At 41.7% G+C, this 21,719-nt stretch overlaps 2 protein-coding genes across 6 annotated transcripts in view; one reads left to right on the forward strand and one right to left on the reverse strand.

Moving 5' to 3' along the window:
• The window catches only part of LOC143274005 (guanylate-binding protein 1-like), a 30,965-nt gene extending 12,743 nt beyond the window's left edge, over positions 1-18,222 (reverse strand). The window contains exons 1-3 of the mRNA XM_076575077.1: positions 18,092-18,222; positions 16,126-16,233; positions 7,391-7,515 (exon numbers count right to left, since the gene is read on the reverse strand). The gene's annotated coding sequence lies outside the window, so the exon portion shown is untranslated. The remainder of the gene's footprint in view (positions 1-7,390; positions 7,516-16,125; positions 16,234-18,091) is intronic.
• Positions 8,070-21,719, forward strand: part of LOC102905072 (guanylate-binding protein 1-like) — a 37,636-nt gene continuing 23,986 nt past the window's right edge. The window contains exons 1-3 of one of the 5 annotated variants that reach the window (XM_076575076.1): positions 8,070-8,139; positions 9,351-9,541; positions 20,398-20,606. In XM_076575076.1, the coding sequence (XP_076431191.1) occupies positions 20,411-20,606 (196 nt within the window). In that variant the 5' untranslated portion in view covers positions 8,070-8,139; positions 9,351-9,541; positions 20,398-20,410. Of the gene's footprint in view, positions 8,140-9,350; positions 9,542-14,586; positions 14,608-17,274; positions 17,538-20,397; positions 20,607-21,719 lie in introns of those variants that run through there. The other 4 variants (XM_042280036.2, XR_013052400.1, XM_042280037.2 and 1 more) reach the window with 4 other exon arrangements.

Raw genomic sequence — 21,719 nt, forward strand, 5'->3', positions numbered from 1 at the left:
TCAGATTGTGAGGTTGTCATCTCCTTTATGAATTACATCAACATGGATATTTTAAGGTTTAGTCAAGGAAGTATGTATGCAATTAGGTAGTGATTAGATAATTGTGTTTTATGTCATAACAGAATCCCTCAAATCTTTCCCCCTAGCAGATTTTGCAGATGAACAGAATTATTATTTGCATATTAATTGTTGGGCATGCTCTTACCCAGTATTCCTAAGGTTTACTTTTTTTAATTAAGAGATTCTCAATTGTTTCCTGTCCCCTTATCATAATAGCTTGAGTTTTTATACACAAGAAATATTTATTTAACTTTTCTATAAAATTATTGACCCCCTGCTAAGGTCTTTAAACATTCCTAATATCCATTGCCATCATTGTTTAATGGCACTATGCTGGGTAGTTTTATGTCAATTTGATGTAAGCTAGAGTCTTTTGAAAGAGGGAACCTCAATTGAGAAAAAATTTCCTACCAAGTGGGTCAATGTAAAAGCAAGTGGTGCATTTTCTTGATTGATGATTGATGTGGGAGGGCCCAGCTCACTATGCATAGTACCAGTCCTGGGCTGGTACTCCTTATTGCTATAAAAACAAAAGCAGACTGAGAAAGCGATGAGGCACAAATCAATAAATAAAATTCTTCCATTTCCTCTGCATCAGTTCCTGCCTCTAGGTTTCTGCCTTGAGTTCCTTAGTGACAGAGTATGACTGGAGAATTATAATCTAAATAAATTCTTTCCTCTCCAAGTTGCTTTGATCATGGTGTTTTATCACAGCAACAGAAACCCTAACTAATAGTAGACACACAAAAAAGTTGAGGATTGGCTCAGCAAGCTGCACCTGCACATGGGTGTGTTGGAATGAGTAAGCTGGTACAGCTGAATCAGGTCCTCATTCCTGGACTTGTGTAAAAGAAGTCCTCTCCTGGTGAAGGACTGTCACAGAAGTTCACAGAGGACCCATGTTCCTACTGTGTTTTACACAAGCCTGGAAAATATTTGCAGAAGAAGGACTATGTTAACGTGATCGTCACCAAACTACCTTAAAAACAAGTGTCAGTGACAGACAGTTAAGTAGCGGTGGGATTGCTGTCTGTGGTTTTGCCTGTTTCTATTGTTTCACAGACACCACTGAGGTGAGTTCATAGCTTAAAATGGGAACTATTTTAAAGTTAATAGCAAACTAATGGAGATTTTTCCCTAAAATTCTGAGTTGTTTCCAGAAATACTACTAGTTTGGAATTCTTTAGCTTTGTTATTTGTTGAATCAAAAAAAAGGGTTTTAGACTCTCTCCATTGACAATACTCTCAGGACATCAGTGGTTGATAAAGCTTTCTTTAGGGAAAAATAAAGATGAAGGTAGGAAGAGAATTTGCGGGGACGGAGGGGTCATGGGGGAGCTGGGAAGAGAAAAGAGAGTAACATAGAGGGGAATATGATCAAAATGTGTGACATACAAGTATGAAATTGTAAAATAATAAAAAAAGAAAGAAATCAAAATATAAGTTCCTAAGCAAAAAATAAATGAATAAATAAAATATGATTTAGAGAATTTATTTTTACCCCAGCTACAAGTAATAAATTTAATTAATTTGTTCATTTACTCATATAAGGAATAATGATCCCTTTAAATAGAAGCTTCCTTGTTTGATATATGCCCTTGGGATAATTCCTAGAGCTTTTAAAATGTGTTTGTTTATTCCTCCCACACATGTCATTGTGTTAATTTTCTGGGAATGACCTTCCATCCACAGGACTACTGATAGTTGCCATTCCAGAAAGGGAAACAACTTAATGTATTTCTTTGAAATTGTAAGTCACAATTTATGTAACAATTATTTTTTCCAAGAACATGGGAGGGGCAGTGCATAAGAGTTGCACCCTAATGCTAGTCTAACTGAATATATGCATATAGAAGAATGCAAATGAATCCATATCTATCACCCTGCACAAAACTCAAGTCCAAATGGATCAAAGACATCAACATAAAATCAGAGACACTGAATCTGATAGAAGAGAAAGGGGAAAAAACATGAATGCATTGACACAGGAAACAACTTCCTGAACAGAAGATGAACCAATAGAGCAGGCACTGAGATCAACAATTAATAAAAGGGACCTCATGAAACTGAGAAGCTTCTGTAAGGCAGACATTGTCATTAGAACAAAACAGCCACCCCCAAAAAGGGAAAATATCTTCACCAACTCCACATCTGACAGAGGGACAATATTCAAAATATATAAATAATTCAAGAAACTAAACTCAACAAACAAAATCATCCAATTTAAAAAGTGCCTATGGTGAGACACTTTATGTAGCCTTGGTGTAGGGAGGAGGGGCTTGGACCCACCTCACATGAATGTACCAGGCTCTGCTGACTCCCAATGGGAGACCTTGCCTTGGAGGAGATGAAAATGGAGGGTTGGTTGGGGGAAGACTAGGGGGTGAGAGGAGGGAGGACAGGGGAATCTGTGATTGATATGTAAAATTAATAAAAAAATCTCTTAATAAAAAAAGAAGAAGAAAATAAACCATCAGAGAAACAAGAAAAAAGTGGGCTACAGATATAAACATAATTCATAACAGAGGAATGTCAAATGGCTTTGAAACAGTAAAAGAAATGTTCAACATCCTTAGTCATCAGGGAAATGCATATCAAAATGTCTCAGAACATCTTACTCCTGTCAAAATGACTAAGATCAAAAAAAGTGACAGCTCATGCTGGAGAGGATGTGGAGCAAGGGGAACACTCCTCCATTGCTGTCAGAGTGCAAACTTGTACAGACAATATAAAAATCAATATGGCTGTTCCTCAAAATTTGGGAATTGATCCACCTCATGATCCAGCTATACCACTCCTGGGAAAATACCCAAAGGATGCTACATTCTACCATAAGGACACTCACTCAGCTATGTTCATAGCAGCTTTATTCATAATAGCCAGAAACTGGATACAACCTAGATGTCCCTTAACCAAAGAATGGATAAAGAAAATATGGTACATTTACCCAATGGAGTATTACTCAGCTGTTAAAAAAATGACATCATCATGCCGGGCGGTGGTGGCGCACGCCTTTAATCCCAGCACTCGGGAGGCAGAGCCAGGCGGATCTCTGTGAGTTCGAGGCCAGCCTGGGCTACCAAGTGAGCTCCAGGAAAGGCGCAAAGCTACGCAGAGAAACCTTGTCTCGGAAAACCAAAAAAAAAAAAAATGACATCATGAACTTTGCATGCAAATGGATGAAACTAGAAAAAAAAAATCACTGAGTTAGGTAATTCAGACCCAGAAAGGCAAATATGGTATGTACTCACTTATAAGTGGATATTAGCTGTTAAGTCAATGATAATCATGTTATGATTCATAGACGTAGAAAGGCTAAGTAACAAGGAAGGCTCTAAGGGGATGCAAGGATCTCCCTGGGAAGGACAAATAGAATAGATTTTGTGGGTATGCTGGAGGCATGTGAGGATGAGAACAGAAGGGATTGGGTGATGGTGGGGGAATGGAGGGAGAGATGATTGGAAAGAGGGACATTTTGAGGGCAATGTGGAAATCTAGTGCAGTGGAAACTTCCTGGAATCTATGAGGGTGACCCTAGCAAAGACTCCTAGTAATGGGGAATACAAAGCCTAAACTTGCTGTGGGATGTTCTGTATGCTGTTAATATGTTTTGCTCTGATTGGTTCATAAAGAAAATGCTGATTGGCCAGTAGCCAGGCTGGAAGTATAGGTGGGATAATCTGGGAAGAGGAAGGCTGAGTCAGGAGTTGCCAGCCAGACATGGAGGAAACAAGGTGACAAGACAGAACTGAGAAAAGGTACCAAGCCATGTGGCTAAACACAGATAAGAATTATGGGTTAACTTAAATATATGAGTGCTGTGGGATGGTCTGTATGTCAAATGCTCTGATTGGTCAATAAATAAAACACTGATTGGCCAGTGGCCAGGCAGGAAGTATAGGTGGGACTAACAGAGAGGAGAACTGAGAGAACAGGAAGGTGGGTGGAGACACTGCCAGCCACTGCCATGACAAGCAGCATGAAAAGATGCTGGTAAGCCACAAGCCATGTGGCAAGGTATAGATTTATAGAAATGGATTAATTTAAGATATAAGAACAGTTAAGATAATAAGAAGCCTGCCACAACCATACAGTTTGTAAGCAATATAAGTCTCTGTGTTTACTTGGTTGGGTCTGAGCGGCTGTGGGACTGGCGGGTGACAGAGATTTGTCCTGACTATGGGCCAGGCAGGAAAACTCTAGCTACATATGAGCTAGTCAGTAATAAGCCTGAGCTAGTGGCCAAACAGTTATAATTAATATAAGCCTCTGTGAGTTTGCTTGGGGAACATGAGTAGGAGAGATTTGTCCTAAACACTTGCAGGCCAAAATACAGGGAAACTTCCACCTACATGAATTGGTGATCTTCTTTAACCAGGCAAAGCTTCCAGTAGTGGCACTGGAACATTAACACAGCCATAAAACCTTTGACTTGCAATTTATCCTGCCTACAAGATGTGCTTGGGGTAATGGTGGCTCAGAACTTGTGGGAGTGGCCAACCAAAGACTGGTCCAACTTGAGGCCCATGACAATGGAGGGAGCCCATGCCTAACACTGGCCAAGGACCAGAGGCTGGATAGCCCAGAGACCTAGGATAGAACCAAACATGACTGGAAAAAAAGCTAATGAAATGATTCCTAATGATATTCTCCTATAATCATAGATGGACACCTAGCCCAATCATCATCAGAGAGGCTTCCTCCAGCAGCTGATGGGAGCAGATACAGAGGCCCACAGCCAAACAGCTCTGAGAACCCCACAGAAGAGGGGAAAGTAGGATTTAAGGAACCAGAGTGGTCAAGGACACCATGAGAACATGGTCTAAAGAATCAACTAAGCAGCAGGGCACATAGGGGCTCACAGAGACTGAAGCAGCAATCATGGAGCCTACATGAGTCTGACCTCGGTCCTCTGCATCTATGTTATGGTTGTGTAGTAGCTTGGTGTTCTTGTTGGACTCCTAACAGTGGGAGTAGGGGGTGTCTCTAACTCTTTTGCCTGCTCTTGGGACCCTTTTCCTCCTACTGGGTTTCTTCACCCAGCTCTGATCTGAGGGTTTGTAACTATTATGCCATGTTCAGCTGATATGGAGGCCTGTTCTATTCTGAAGGAAAACAGAAGATGAGTGGATCTAGGGGAGGAGGACTATGGGGGAGAGGGACTGGGAGGAGTAGATAGAAGGTAAACTGTAGTTGGGATATATATTTTAAAAAAAGAGTTGCACCCTGTAACATAAGCTTCATTATCTATACACTAAATGAACTTAAAACAGAGAGGATCATAGAACCTTCATCCAGTAACAAACGGAAGCAGATACAGAGATCTACAACCAAGCACTGGGCTGAGCTCTTGCAGGCCAGTTGAAGAGAGGGAGAAAGGATTATATAAGCAAGAGGGTCAAGATCATGATGGGCAAACCCACAGAGACAACTGACCTGAGCCAGTGAGAGATGATGGACTCTGGACTGAGCCTGCATGGGACCGAACTAGCCCTCTGAATCTGGGTAACAGTTGTGTGGCTTGGTCTGTTTGTGGGGTGCCTGGCAGTGGACCTAGGATTTATCCCTGGTGTATGAACTGGCTTTTTGGAGCCCATTCCCTATGCTTAGCCTTGATGCAGGGAGGAGTGGCTTGGTCCTGTGGGTAGGAAGGAGGTGGGGGGAGCGGAAAGAGGAAAGGGAGGGGAAACTGTGGTTGATATGTAAAATGAAAAAAATAATTAAAAAAAAGAGTTGTACCCTGAAACATAAGCTTGATTAGCTATACACTAAATGATCTTAAATCAGGAAAGATGTGAAATCAAATATTGAAAAAACAGCATTATTTGCAAAACAAAAATTTCAAATATTGGATATTGCTGAAAGGAACTGTGGTGGTTAGTGAGAGAGCAGGGAGCAGGTCAAGAGCGCTAGACAGGACAGGGTCAGAGGAAAGCCATCCTTCCTGCTGTATACGTTTAGGCATTTCTGTTTCGATTTTCTGCTTACTACAGGAGAAATGGAAAAAAATGGGAAGAAAAGGAGGAGGAGAGGAGAAAACAGAGGTGGGAGACAATTGTTAAAACAGGGAGGGAGGCTGGTGGCCAGAAGTTTAGAGAAGCGATTTCCAAAGTACAGGAACAATTAACTGAGAGATGAGCAGGTGGCAGGTAAAGCAAACAGAGACACCATCCTTAGTCCTGCGAGGGAGTCTTAAAGGAAGCCCTTTGGTAAAACACAGGGTCTGAATCCCACAGGAGCAGGCGAGGGAAAAGAACTGGGGTGGGGGGGGGCGACAGCAAGCGGCTCTGAACTACTGAAGGGATCTACTGGGAAGTCAGCTGTGTGATAGAAAACATGTCACCACCCTGATCGCCTTTCACTCTGCTGCCAGCTGTGACCTGAGCTTCCCACAACACAGCCACAGCTGTGTTAACGAACCCACAAGGCTGACTGACTGATTTGGAATGTTGCAAGTCCAGAGCCAGATTCTCCTAGGTTATCTTTAGCTGCCTAGGTGGCCAATCTTTGTGTTTGACTTAACCTCCTATGACTATCAAGTAAGATCCTTTCTGGAATGTACAAAGAGACCCCTAGCGCTCACCTCCCCAAAGGCTAAGAATATTATTTGATAGTATCTGAAGCCTGTGGCAGAGGCTCCCTCACTTTATTATAACCTGATGGTCCAATACATTTTTAAAGTACAAGGGCCAATGTATCCTTTGCTCTACAACTATAAAAACTGCAGGAGACTTACCGAGTGGGAACATGGTGTCTGGGATGCTCTGAATCTATATTCCTGGGTCATTATCACTCATATTTGGCTCCAGAATAAATTGCAATTCTCTTTAAGTGGGAGCTGTGTTTTTACATCAACACAGTGCTTCTTCTCTGTCCTTCACCATGGCGATGGCTCTTTACCCTGAATCACATTCTGCTTTCCTGTGTAACTCAGCTGCAGGCAGCCCCTTCAGTAGGAATCAGACTAAGTTACCTCCATCACTGACCATAGTCATTCAACTGTGTCCCCGTCAGCAGAGACAGTGTGAACACAGAGAAAGACAATCCTGATGCATACCCTGCCCTGTTTCAACCACACATATCTGCTAATATCTAGCTCAAAGCAAGTCCAATAGTGGCCTTTAGAGACTGGATGCCTTGATAATACCACACAGGATTCATCTGATGCCTTGCTCCAGCCCACGCCCAGGAGCAGACTTTCCTAGTTCTAGTAGTTTTAAAGAAATTAATGAACTCTCATAAATGCCTTCTCATCCCTGCCCAGCTTATTCCCCCAGAGCTCTTCAGAGTTGGAGAAAAGACTGAAAAGAGAAGTCAGTTAGTCCCTTACCGGCTTTTGATCACAGAGTGGGTGGAAAGTCTCCTCTTCTCTGGTATTTCCTCCTGCAACGCTGTGAGCCTTTCCCCAAGTGATAAGATATTGGATCCCAGCAACCTTTGCAGTGGGTCAAAGAGCTGTGAAACCGAAACCATCCAGCCCAGGCAATGAAGCAACAGTCACGCAAAGGTCTTTCAATGAAAACTCCTCAGATATTTAGTTTGAAGAGACTTGGAACGGAACGGTACTCTGTTTAAAATGCGCTTCCATAAGACTTGAGAGTAGATATGATTTTCACGTATGCTGCCATTTGGAGCAGCACAAACATGAAACAACGTCTTGTTTTTAACTCTAATCTCCAGAACTAGAGACTCACTCAGTGGACTGGGTATGCTGTTAGAGGGGTGATGAGGGAGGAGACCAGTGTGTCTTCCAGCCGCCTGAACACCCAGCACCTGGAACTCAGTGCTCACTGCAGCCAGGTTGAGGCTTCTCATTGCTCCACAGGGAACTTGCTAGATTCCTCTTAGGGAAGTGACAGTTACAAAATCAGGGTAGGGTGCTTGTTGATTTCCTAGGGTCCAAGATAGGGAACCTCCTGAACATTTCCAGGGAAGTGAAAATAGCAGACGCCCACAGAGTCTCAGTATGGTCCCTTTTATTTCTTTTATAGCACTGTGAGGGGTACAGACAGAAGGAGCCTGCTGCAGATGTGGATGGCTGAAGTAGGCCCTCGCTCAAGCTTAAAGGACATGTTAAAGGTATATAATATAGTGCTTTGCTCCTAAAGGTGCCTGTGCCACTTAGCAGCCCAGAATACTCCAGACCAGTGTGAAGAGGTGGATCAGCGCTCATGGCTGGCTGTGGCTGCAGTGGGTATACAGAGCTAGTGGTTGACGTTAGATGCTGCGGTGGTGGAAGAATTATGAGCCATGTTTACCTTTTTAGAGCTTTATTAGGAGGAAGGAGAGAGAGAGAGAGGCAGAGAGACAGAGAGACAGAGAGACAGAGAGACCACGTGGAGGGAAAGTACAGAGAGTGTGGAGAGAAAGACGGTGAGAGAAAGAAAGGAGAGAGAGTGCATGGGAGGGCACATCCACTTTCTAGGCTTCACAGGCTGATGACGTAATAAGGAGAGAATCCTTACATAGTGGTTCTCAAATGTGGGTTGTGACGCCTTTGGAGGTCAAACGACCCTTTCACAGGGTCACATATTATATATCCTGCATATCAGCTATTTACATTAAGATTCATAACATTACAGTTCTGAAAAGGCAATGAAAATAATTTCATGGTTGGGGTCACCACAACGTGAGGAACTACATTAAAAGGGTGCAGCACTACGAAGGTTGAGAACCACTGTTCTAGACAGCTACATGCCAGCAAACTCTGAAAATGGGCAAATTCCTAAGACATGATTGATGCTCTATCCTGAGTTAAAAGTTTTCTTCTCTCTCTTACTGTGATTTTGTCACTATGTCCTGTTTTCTCCCCACACCCTGCTCACCTTAATAACTTACTGTAACACAACTGAAATGCATTGGCCTTTGCCCTGTGAATTCCCTATTCATGAGATATGGATGATAGACCCACAACACACCCTCATGGTTGTACATGTCTGGTGGACCTAGACACTTCCGCCTAGCCAGTTCCAGGGCAAAATAGCCATTTACGGGCCAAGGTGTCTCGCGTGACCAGGACCCCGTGGCTTTGCATGGTTCATAAGAGCATGCAACACAACCATGTGATCTGCGAATGCATGGAGTAGCCACATCGACCTGTTTACGCATGCACCACCCAGCCTTTATAAGCCAGCACCATATTCCCAGCTTCCTTCTTCTTCTTCTCCTCCTCCTCCTTCTTCTTCTCCACACACGTGTCTCTTCCGCAGGCCTGAGCACTTATCTGTCCTTTTATCTTAATAAAACTCTTGTTAGTGGATTCTGACGTGTTTTGTGACATTTCCTTGCAGGGTAAGAGCACCACCACTAAATAACTAACATCTGTTGCTGAGACCAAGCAGGTGCTTCTGGGTGCCCTGTGCCTAGAAACCTGTTAACCAGGACTGCTGCACACAAACTGGGGACTCTGCTCCATACGCAACAGACCGCTCTTCATTCGCCTGGCCACACAAAACTCCATGCAACACCACTTTTCTGATTGGTGAGTCCCCCACTTTTCGACCAGCGTAAATGGTTTCCTGAATCTGTGAGAATGACCGTTGAGCATCCGGCGCCTCACGAAGTATTGTTGAAACTGGGGAACCCCCGGCCACGGTCTTTATTGCCTATGGTCGGCCCCATCACAGGCCTAAATTTCTAGCCATCTCCCATGTCTGTAGCCTGAGATATTCCTTGCGGTTGGACCACCACTGTTGGGTGTGTCTTGGGGGCTGTGTGAGGGCAGTACGTTCTTCCAGTTTGACGAAGCGGTAGATGTTGTCCGGATTCCCATGGAATCCTTGCCTCACGCAGCAGCGGGGCTCCCGCTTCTTGGCTGACAAGCCGATTAGCGGCCTGTGCCTGGTATCCATCCTTGGCCTTGGGGAAGCCTGGGGCCTTGGCTCCGGATCACATTTGTTTTTTTTATTTTATTTTATTTTTTCTTTTTCTGCCTCTCTGCTGCAGACATGGGAAACAAGGCTTCTAACCCTATTAGTCCTTCCTCTCCCTTAGGCTGTATTCTTGAAGCTTTAAAACCTCTCAGCTTAATGCCTCATAACAAAAAATGGCCACCCAGCGGTTCCTTAGATCCCGGTATTTTACAGGAGTTATCTAATTTCTGTCAGCAAGCAGGCAAATGGAAAGAGTTGCTTTCTTCTTTCTGAGTGCTAAACCGTCTCTTCTGGATTCCTTCTCTCCTGCTCATATGCTCCTAGCTATGCCTAAACCGGAGGATTCTCTGACTCCGGAATCTCTGACTCTAGATCCTGCTAATGAACCTCCACCTATTCGACCTCCAGCTCCCACCCCTACTCCTAGGGCGACTGTTCCTTCAGCTCCTCTTCCGGATTCTCCTCCCTCTAAAGCTGATCCTCCTTCGGCAACAGCTGCTCCTCCCTTGGCAGCGGCCATTTCCAAAGGCCCTGCCCTGGCTCCGACCTTTACTCCTCCTACCACCCATTCTGGAACTGCTAAATTGCCTGATTCCAGCCATCCAAACCCTTCCACTGTTCTCCCTTTGTGAGAGGTGGCTGGTGTGGATGGACTGATTAAGGTTTATGTTCTATTCTCTCTTGCAGAATTCTCTCAGATAGAAACTAAGCTGGGTTCTTATACTTCTAATTCTGCTTCCTTTATTAAACAGTTTCAATATATAACTCAATCTTATAGTCTCACCTTTCATGATCTATACATGATACTTTCTAATAATTTACTTCCTGAGGAGCACAGGTAGGTATGGAAACAAGCTAGGACCCATGCAGACGAAATTCCCCAGACTAACCTTTCACACCTGCTAGGAGCTGAGGCGGTTCCTGACCAAGAACCACACTGGGACTATTGGGCCCAGGCTTGCACCACTACCCCACGAAGGGCACTGACAAGGCCTTGTCCAAATGTTGCCAAAAGGGTCACTGGTCAGCTGACTGTCCTAATGTCCCAAGCGACATAGGAACACCAGATGAAGACAAACCTCCGGCCAACTTCTAGGCTTGGCCTACAGCGAGGACTGACGCTGCCCAGTTCCTGCCCCGGCCACTCCCATCTCACACAGGGAACCAAGGGTAATAGTAAAAGTAAATGGGCATCCCATCTCATTCCATTTGGACACCGGAGCTACCTACTCTGTCCTGAGAGAGTTTTGGGGGCCCACCTCTCCTGCTTGTCTCCCTATTGTTGAGGTTGGGAGACAGCCTTACCTGCCTCATCAGACACCACCACTCAATTGCATTTTCAGAGGCATCCCTCAATTGCATTTTCAGAGGCATCCCTCACACACACACATTCTTAGTGGTGCCAAGCTGCCCTGTACCTTTAATGGGGAGGGATCTTCCAGCTAAGGTAGGAGCATCCATTTCTTTTGCTCCACACATTCGCCTAATCCCAGATGTGCCAGCAGCTCCCCTCCTCCTTCTCCTAGACACTCACTCTACTAACTCTAACAATTCGTTTCCCTTGCGAGCCTCTCAGGTAGACCCAAAAGTCTGGGATACCCAAAACCCTTCTATTGCTAGACACCATCAGCCTATTATTATCCAGCTACAAGATCCTGCCAGATATATCACCCAAGCTCAGTACCCTCTCTCACCCCAGAGCCCAAGAGGACATAAGCCTATCATTTCTGACCTCAGGAAAAAGCTGCTCTGCCTAACCTCTTCACCTTTTAACACCTCCATACTTGCAGTTAAAAAGTCTAATGGAACCCACTGCCTGGTTCAAGACCTCCGGCTCATTAACTCTGCAGTGGTTCCACTCCATCCTGTAGTGCCTAAGCCTTGTACTCTCCTGTCCACTATCCCTTCTTTTAAGAACAGAACCATGTTGGCAATAGAGAAGTATACACTCTTTCTTTCTAATTTTTATCTCTTCTGTAATCTATCTTTCCCTTATCTAAGAGTTCAAGAATTATATTAAGCGAGAGTGAGAGGGTGGGCACCTTTGTCTCATTCCAGATTTTAGAGACTGGTTTGTTTCTCTGATATGTGACTATGGGTTTATTATATACAGACTATCATCCTGATGAATTCTCAGTCTATTCCTAGAGATCTTTTATCATAATAGCACGTTGAGCTTTATCAAATACCTTTTCTCCATCTGTTAGATGATTGTGTGGTTTTGTATATTTAAGTCTATTAATATGATGTATGTTATTTTTTGAAGATTTGTTTATTTTTATAGACAAATATTTTGTCTGCATGTATGTATGTGTACTACATATGTGCCTGGTGCCTGTGGTTGACAGAGAGGGGGTTGGGTCCCTTGGAATTGGAGTTCCACATGATTGTGAGCTGCCATGTGGGGGCTGGGTCCTTGGGAAGACCAGCAAATGCTCCTTCCCACTGAGCCCTCTCTCCAGCCCTAATTGGTGTATGCTTATTGATTTGTGTAGGTTGAAACAATTTTGTAGGATAACAGGAACTTGGTCATGGTGTATGCTCTGAATATGGCATTGAATTTGGTTTGTATTTTATGGAGGAGTTTTGCATCTATGGAAATCGGTCTGTTTTTTTGTCTTGGTTGTTGTGCTTTCTTGTGTAATTTCACCTGGTTCTGGTGTCAGAGTCATACTGACTTCATAAAGTAAGTTTGGTGGAGTTCCTTTCCTTTCTATTCTGGGGAGCAGCCTGAGAAGTGTTGGAATTAGATCTTCATTGAAATTTTGGTAAAAATCAGCATTAAATCTGATTGGCCTGGCACCTTTCTTGGTGAGAGACATTTAAATACTGTTTCAGTCTGACTGTTATGGGTTTGCTTAGATTGTTTGTCTTTTGCCTTGAATTTTGGGAGGGCGCATGTGTTTAGAGATTTCTCCATTTCTCCTGGATTCTCTAATTTGTTAAAATGTTTTCAAAGCATTCCCTGATGGTATGGATTTCATAACAGTATATTGTAACAACTCCCTTTTGTCTCTAATTTTATTCATTTGGTTCCTCTTTCCTGTTGATTAGTTTGATTAGGTGTTGTTTAATCTTGTTAATCTTACAAAAAAAAAAAAAACCCGAGCTTTTTCTTTTGCTAATTCTATATATTGTTCTCTTAGTCTCTATATCATTAGCCCTTGGCCTGGTTTCCACTGTTTCTTGCTATATGCAGCATTTGGATTCGGTATCCTCTTGCTTTTCTAAAGCTTTGGGTGCATAATTAGATTTTTTTATTTTTTTAAATTTATTTAGAGCTATAAACTTTCCTCTTAGGACTACCTTCATTGCATCTCACAGCATCTGGTAGGTTGTAAATCTTGGAATTTTAATTTTCCTTCCTGACTTATTAATGGCCTATTGTTCACTCCAATATGGGTGGGGAGGTGTTTAGGAGGCCCCACCCCTAGCAGAGAAGCTATCTATTGGCAGTTGATGGCTTCTGAGAGAAGAGTCAGTACTTCCCAGAGATACAGTCCCTAGTAGGTTGACCATGACCCAGTGGGTGACACCACACCCATATGCATACAGGCAGCACTAATGGGACATGGTGAGGTACTTTTTTATAAAGAAATTAAAAGAAAAGAAGTTTTTTTTTAAAAAAAGTGAAAATTAAATTTGGAAGAGCTTGGAGATACCAAGAAATAATTGGAAGAAGAGAGTAAGGGATGGTTATTTTAAAAATACATTACATACACGTGTAAAATTTTCAAAAGAATTACACACACACACACACACACACACACACACACACACACACACTTTTAAAGTGTATTGCTTAATCTCCAAGCATCTATGTATTTTCCAAGGTTAGTCCTGCTGATTTCTAGTTTAATTCTGCTGTGATTTGATAGGATGCAGGAAGTTTTTTTAATTTAAATAACTTAAATTTTTTGTTTTGTGTGCATGAGTGTTTTACCTGCATATATGTATGTGCACGTGCATGTAGTGTATGCAGAAGTCAGAAGAGTGTGTCAGGACCTATAGAACTGGCATTACAGGCAGTTCTGAGTTACCTTATGGATGCTGGGAGAACCTGTGTCCTTTGCAAGAGCAGCAAATGCTCTTACCAGCTGTGCCACCTCTCTAGCCCCCAATCTTATGATGTATGTATTTACGAAGGTTTATTCTTTTGCAGTGTGGTCAGTTGTAGACAATGTTCCATGTGCTGCTGAGAAGAATGTGTATTTCCTGTAGATGTCTTTCAAGTACAATTGATCTATTCAGTAATTAAGTTCTGAGGTTTGCTTGCTGAGTTTTTATTTGGAGACCCTTTCTAGATACACTGAGTTCTCCCATTATTAATGTGTCTGGATTCCAGCAGTTTTCTAGTGTTTGTGTTTTGAAAGCAAAGGAATAAAATTTGTTGCATATTTGTAATACTGATGTCCACTTGACTAAGTGTTCCATCTATTGAAATGTAGCAGCCAACCCCCATTACCTCTTCCAATGAGGTTGGTTTAAAGTCTACTTTACAGATATGAGAATTGTGACATCAACTTGTTTACATGTTCTCTGTGCTTAGTAGTTTGATTTTTAACCTTTGGCTCTCAGGTTATGGGTGTCTTTTTAGCTATGTGTGTTTCCTGGAGACAGCAGATAGTTTGTTCATGTTTTCAAATCCAGTCCAGTAGTCTGTGTCTTTTAATTGGTGAGTTAAGGGAATTTTCATTTACAGAATGATTGAGATGAATTTGCTATTGTTTATAATTTTGTGCTTGTTGCTCTGGTTGGCTGGTTAAATTGTTAGTTCTTTTTCCTCTCCTGAAGTACTGAATATTGCTGGTTTGCTGTGTTGGACAAGATTAGTTCTAGTTCCTCCTTTGCTCTCTCATCTGTCCATCCATGGCTTTCATGGACTGCAGTCTGATCTGTGTACTTGTGCATGAAACTTTCTTCTTCCTCTCTGTAATGTACTCCTGTAAGGATTTCCTGCAGTTCTGGCTTAGATGGAATTAATGGTTTAACTTTTGTTTGTCTTGAAATATTCTTATTTCTCTAATCTCTAAGTACACAATTTTTCAGAATATTCCTATTTTGGTTACTTGTAAGACTTGGAATATGTCAATCCATGGTTTCCTGGCTCTTACGTCTGCTGACAATAATAAATCAGACATTATTCTGATGTCTATGCTTGGGGATTTTTTTCATAGTGTTATTATTCTAGTGGTATTCTTTTCTATATATTCTTTTTGTTTTCTGTGGGTATGTGGTATGTGTGCATGTTTGAACGTGTGTGCATGTGTATGCGAGCATGTATGTACATGCATGTGTGCTTGCGTGTGTGCATGTGTGTATATGTGTGTTTCTTTACTGTGTTGTTTTTTTTTTAATCTGGGGTGTATATGTCTGCTGATTTCTAATTCTCCTCTTCCCACTGTTTTTGTTTGCTTTTTAAAGAAAATGTGAGTCTTCCTAGTGGGTTGTCTTTGGTTGAGTTTCTGTGCAGGGGGGAGTCAACTGTAGTAACAACCATGATAGTTTGACAAGTGTTAGCAAAAAGGGAAAACATGCTATTGACTTGAATTCTCTATAGAGTTTGTTCTGCCTTGCAGCATCACCTGCTCTGGGATTCTTGATTGATTGATTGGTTGGTTGGTTTAGCTCTGGGGTTCTTAAGATTGCAGTTCACAGAGAACCCTACTCAAGTCCTTTGGAGATGCAATCCAGCTTCTTTGGCTCCCATCATCCCCGGCACACATGGTCCCCACACAGCCACAATTCCAGTTGCCCAGTCTCATCTGTATCCCATCTTGCTCTCAGAACCCTTGCCTCTGCAGCTGCTTTTTGAACCCTGCCCACTCTCTGCTGTATGCTCCTCAAAACACTTTTTAAAAGAAGAAAAGCATCAAACTACTTCAAGCTCAAAACTAAAACTTCAAGGAACTACAAAAAGAGCAAACTAAGTTTTGTTGACAAAGGGGGAATGATAAAGATTAGAACAGAGATATATGATCAGACATTAGAAAGCAACAAAAAATTAACATAACTAAGAGTTGAGTCATGGAAATGGAAATTATCAACAAAAGTGACAACCCCATGTCTGGATTAAGAAAAATAAATACATTTGAAATGAAAATGGTGTTGTATCTGACAATGACACACAAAATAAGTATTTATAAGGGAGTAATATCAAAAAGTACAAGTCACTGGGCATGGTGGTGCATACCTTTAATTCCAGCAATTGGGGTGTAGAGGCAGGTGGAGCTCTTTGAGTTTGAGGTCAGCCCGGTCTACAAAGCTAGTTCCAGAATAGCCAGGGCTATACAGAGAAACCCTTTCAAAAAAAAAGGAAAAGTTATTACATGGGAGATAAAGACAGAGGAACCTCAGTTTGTTGACTGTATGAATTAGTCTATTTATTTTTCTATTATGAAAACACAGCATTGGGCATTAGATGCTTCCTAAAGTAGAGAAATTCATATAGCTCGGCTGTGTAGATGAAGTGCTAGGTCAGACAGCCTCGTGGACTCAGCAGATCACATCATGGCAGGATTGCTTAAGGGAGGGAAGGTCATAGGTGAGAGAAGAAGCCATGGAGATCCCAGAGACATCTATGATGATTTCCTACTAGACTCTATGTTTGATTAATCATACATACTATCTCTTTCCATCACCACATGGCAAAACAAGATCCAAAGGATGGACCTTGTGACCCACAAGCCATTCCCAAGCCCTGGAGCCACACTCAACTGCAGTAGAGTTTCTGTGACAGAGAAGTAGAGATGGAGAAGATACAGGCAGGACTCAAGTGGCAGATCTCCGCCACTCTTACTGCAGTCATAGCAAACCTTACTGGGAACTGACTCAAGTATCCTCTCTGGGAAAACACAGTTTTAACATGACTCAAGTCATTTTTGCAAAGAGTTTGTGTCATATTTTTGTGCAAAATACTAAATAAGCTAAGTGAATTTGAAATAGATTCAAGAACAGTGAAGCTAAAATGTTAAGAAAGAAGAATTTGAATAAAATTGTAAAACAGCATTAAGGAAAAAATTCATGTAATCGCCAACTACCAGCCTGAAACACTTTATAATACACAGAGCCCATCCTGACTGAATTGGCTGACAGTAGTGAGTGACAGCAGCAGGTTCTGGGCTTTTGGGAGGGTGGGGAACATGCCATTCCCCTCACTAACTAGTTCTGAAAGAAGAATCAGCCACACGAGGAGATTTATTTTTAGGCAACTACATTTAAAAAATAATATCCTGCCTCCTCATCTCAAATGATCACACAGGCCACCATCCTTCAGAGTCCCTGCCTATATAGAAAACATGCATATCTAACAGACAGTGGTCAAAACAGCAAGTGGTTACAAAGGTCTCTTCCAAGTAAAGGTTTGCCAGCTCTGGCTGAGAAGTCCTCACGAACCCTCCCACTAGCTCAGTCCGGAAACTACTTCCACAATTGCTGATTCACTACTATGGAGCAAGTACTTTCATTTTCATATTCCTCGTATCCATTAAGACTGTTGCTGTACATTTGATCAACCACACTCAGAAAAAAAATCTCACAGCCTTGGAGAAGGAAATAAGAGACCAGGGAGGAAGCCAGTCTATCCACCATAAACAGCAAGAGCAGGTAAGGAGGCTCACTTCTCTTCCCAGCTCTGTAGAGTTCTGCAGGGAAATGGGGTCTATAATATCCGGAAGGGAATGAGAAGGTTTCGTATAGGTCACTTAGACAATACCAGAATCAAAATGGGCAGCAGCTGAGCATTCACTGGTTGACATTCCCTACATTCCAGTATTGGGCTTGAATTCAGCTGGAAATACTGAAACTATGAGTGCTCTTCTCTGTGTTCACATTGTCTCTATTGAGTCGGAACACAATTAAATGACTATGGACATTGACAGTACTCACTTTTTCCTGCTCCTACTGCAGCTAAGCAACTGAAAAGTCTGCCCATGCATTGTCTCCATGAAGAGCAGAGATGAAAAAACTAAATAATATAAACAATACATGATGCAAACAGCCACTGACACTGTGGAAGCACAAGGAAAACTTTGTAACCCAGAGGGAAAGATAGAGACCAGGTTAACATGCTTTCTACCACACACCTGAACTTGGCTTCTAAGAGGATTTCCTCTTTCACTGGGCAGACTCTCTCATTCCTAGAGCCTCCCCCCTCTTACCTCTCACCTGTAGGATTCAGACTTGTGTTTCACGAAAAGACTTCCTCCAAAGAATCCCGTGCAGTACAGGACTAGGGCCAGTGTCTAGGCTTAATTGGCCTCACCCAAACAGGCCTTCAGAAAGTCTTTCCTAAAAGCCCCTCCCTTGAGTTCCTGGCCAGGCACCAACTCCATTCATCAATTTTCTCTCTCTCTATTGTCAGCTCTTACCTCTGCATTCTTTACTTCTCTCTCCTCCCCAGTTCTCTTTTCTTTCTTCTACTAAAGAGAAAAAATAATCAGGAAACCTAAAAATGGGCCACAGGAAACAGCCATTGTCTTTGAACAACTTATTGCTCTTGATCTGCTCTCTGGTTTTCAGTTTTCCTGTCATCATTGTTTTGAGCTTCCTGTGGCATTTAAAATGCTGCCTCCAGACCCCTCCTCACTTAGGTTAGCTTACTGAGTAACTAGTGAGGCTTCACAGCACTGTTCTGGCACATAACATCTTAACTGACCAAAACAAAACAAAACAAAAAAAACAAACGAACAAAAAAAGCAAAACAAAACAAAAAACCCACAGCTCTTACTTCTAATAAATAAAGGGATAATTTATTGCTTTGGAAGTAAATATTGTGATATTGAATACTCCCATTCAATATCTAGTATAAATTTTAAAATTGCAATACAAGAGGAAATTCTTCCATGATAAACTAAAAGGAAGATTTGAGTTGTTACCAGTGAATTTTAATAATTTGTGAGGATACAGATATGTATTACCCCAAATACCAGTTTCCAACAGGGTAACAGTTTTATAAAGTTTTATGACAGAACAAAGATATCATAGCTGAAGACACTTTCAAACATACTGCTGGACACATCAGGGAGGCGATGCAGAGCACAGTAAGGAAATAGGTCTCGGATACTCTCTGACAACATTCTCACCCTTTGGGTGGTGGAAGCCAGGGCTCTGTTTGTACAATCCAAAAAAAGATCGTACCTGATAGGCGGATGTTAGTCAAACACAGAAGTGGACAATGAATGGGATCTTGAGTCTGAAGTAGCAAAGATAATTTGTCTCTAGGCTTCAACGTTCCAGCTCTCCACTGTCACTGAAGTTCCCACCAGTGAGTAAGGCTTGTAGAGGGTTAACTGAGGTGTATTCTTCCTTCTGGGACCCTCCTTCACACCTGCCATGTCCTTGGAAGAGTTCCTAGTCCAGGATGTCCCATTGCTTATAAATATACACAAGTCAATTGTGCTGACTTCATCCCTAGAGCAGCAGCAGAAGGGGTCCTGCACATGCTCAATCCACCGAAACGTTCCTAAGAGCCAGAGGGAGGGCAAATACTAAACACCTGAGAAGATTATCATCCAGGTATAAATGTGAAGAAAATAGAGAATTTATTCACGAGCGTTTTTACTCATTGAAAGAATTATTGTGGTAATAAATCCATATTGTATTTCTTGCATGTAGTCTAAATAAAATAATAAATTCACCTAATGCTAAATTTAGAGAAATACTATTTTTAAGGAGTTTTTAATTCTTTCATTTATCTATTTACTTTATATGCCTTTGTGTATGGGGTGTGAGCATGTCATGTAACATGTTGAGAAACCAGAGGACAACTTGTGAGAGTCAGTGCTCTCCAGCCAACATATACATCCTGGAGATTGAGCTCAGGTTGTCTTGCTGAATACTGAGCACCTTTACTATCTGAGCCAACAAACCAGCCCCAAGAAAGCTTATGCTTTAAAAAGATAATTTTCTTTCAGCTCTGAAAACAGCCATACAGGTAGCATTATATAGACTGAGTGTGTTATATTTAGGAACATATACATATATACATATACATATACATATACATATATGCATGTAATAACTAGTGAAAAAAGAGGCCATAAATTTGCAGGATAGTGGGGGTGGTTATATGGGATGATTTTGAGGGGTGACAAGAAAAGGAAAATGCATTTCAATTATAATACCAAAAATTTTAAAATAAAAGTATTTAAAATGTTTTTTAACAAATTATCTTCCCTATTCAATATTTAGCATAAAATTTAAAATTAGAATCCAAAAAGAATATCTCCCATGATAACTTAAAGGGAAGATTTGAGTTGCTTGTAGTTGAATTTTGAAAATTCATTAGTACTATCATTCTTATTCAACTTCTTGGATAATATTTTCATAACCTTCTAAAATTATGCAGCTTTTTGCTTTACCACTTCGACAATACAATAAACCTTCAGTTTGTGCTGGAGGGTTGTATGACTCCACCTCTGAGAAGAGAAGGGATTTCTAATTTATTCCACCTCTTCCCTCAAAGACAAGGAACCCCAATGGACACGGCTCTAAAGGTTCACATGCCAGGGCCCGTGTGTCTCATTGAGAATGCGAAAGGACAGCTGAGGCCTAATCAGAAGGCCCTGGAGATCCTGTCGGCCATCACACAGCCGGTGGTGGTGGTGGCCATCGTGGGCCTCTACCGCACAGGCAAATCCTACCTGATGAACAAGCTGGCTGGGAAGAACACAGGTGAGTGCCACCCACCATGCTTTGCTGAGTCCCCTCTGTTTGGTCACACTTTGAACTTGGGTTGTGAGGGGGAACAATGTCAGGGAAGGAGATAGATTCTGAAATCTAATCTCCTACTCAGAGTTGGGCTTTTTATCTTCACTCTATTTCAGGAAGTCAATTAGCTCCATAACACTCTTTATTATCTTCAGTTCTATTTTAAAAGCAGAAATCATTCCTCTCCTAAAAAGGGAGAAAGCATTAAGAAGAATAATTCAATTACATAATAGTCTGTAGGACAGTCATTAAAAGTAAAGGCTGGGCCAAAAAGAAGATTCAGCAGGTAAAGGCCATTCCTGCACAAGGCAAACTTGACCTAATACTGAGAAGATAGAAAGAGACAGTCAAATCTACAGAGCTGTCCTCTGACCTCTACACACATGCTGTGACACACACACACACCCTAACACACATCACGCATATACAAACACACGCACACAATAATGATGATGATGATTTTGTAATTAATAAGGTCATGAGGTAACAGTGAGTTTCCTCTCACCTTTCAGGTTTTAAAATATGTCAAATTGAATTAGAAAGTCTTTTTGTCATGAATAAACATAACATAAAATTAACTCTTCTAACCATTTCAACTGCAGTTCTATATCATTAAACAAATTCACATCATTGTACACTCATCACATTAATTTACTTATATATTTATTATATTTTTTCCAACACAAGCCAAGTACCCATCATACAATAATTATCCACCCCCCCCATTTCCCATTTTCCACCACTGTTCTATAATCTGTTCCTATGTACTTAACCCTTAAAACAAAATAAGAGGGGAGTGAGGGCTGTGATGCAAGGCAGAAATCCCAGCACTCAGGAAGCTGAGGCTGGAATATCATTGGAACCCCGTAGTACAAGCACAGCTTTGATAACCAAGCAAGGTCTTCCTCACAAAAAGAATGGACATTTATCACTTCGTGTAGCAATGATATTTTAAGAATATTGTTTCTTCCAGACCTTAAACATGAAACATGTAATTGTTTGTGTCTTCTGAAATATTTTCTAATAATTTGTATATTTCCCTGTGCAGATTTGTCACCTTATAGATGAGTGTATTCC

The sequence above is a fragment of the Peromyscus maniculatus genome, chromosome 6, assembly GCF_049852395.1.
Source record: "Peromyscus maniculatus bairdii isolate BWxNUB_F1_BW_parent chromosome 6, HU_Pman_BW_mat_3.1, whole genome shotgun sequence".
NCBI classification, from domain to species: Eukaryota; Metazoa; Chordata; class Mammalia; order Rodentia; family Cricetidae; genus Peromyscus; species Peromyscus maniculatus.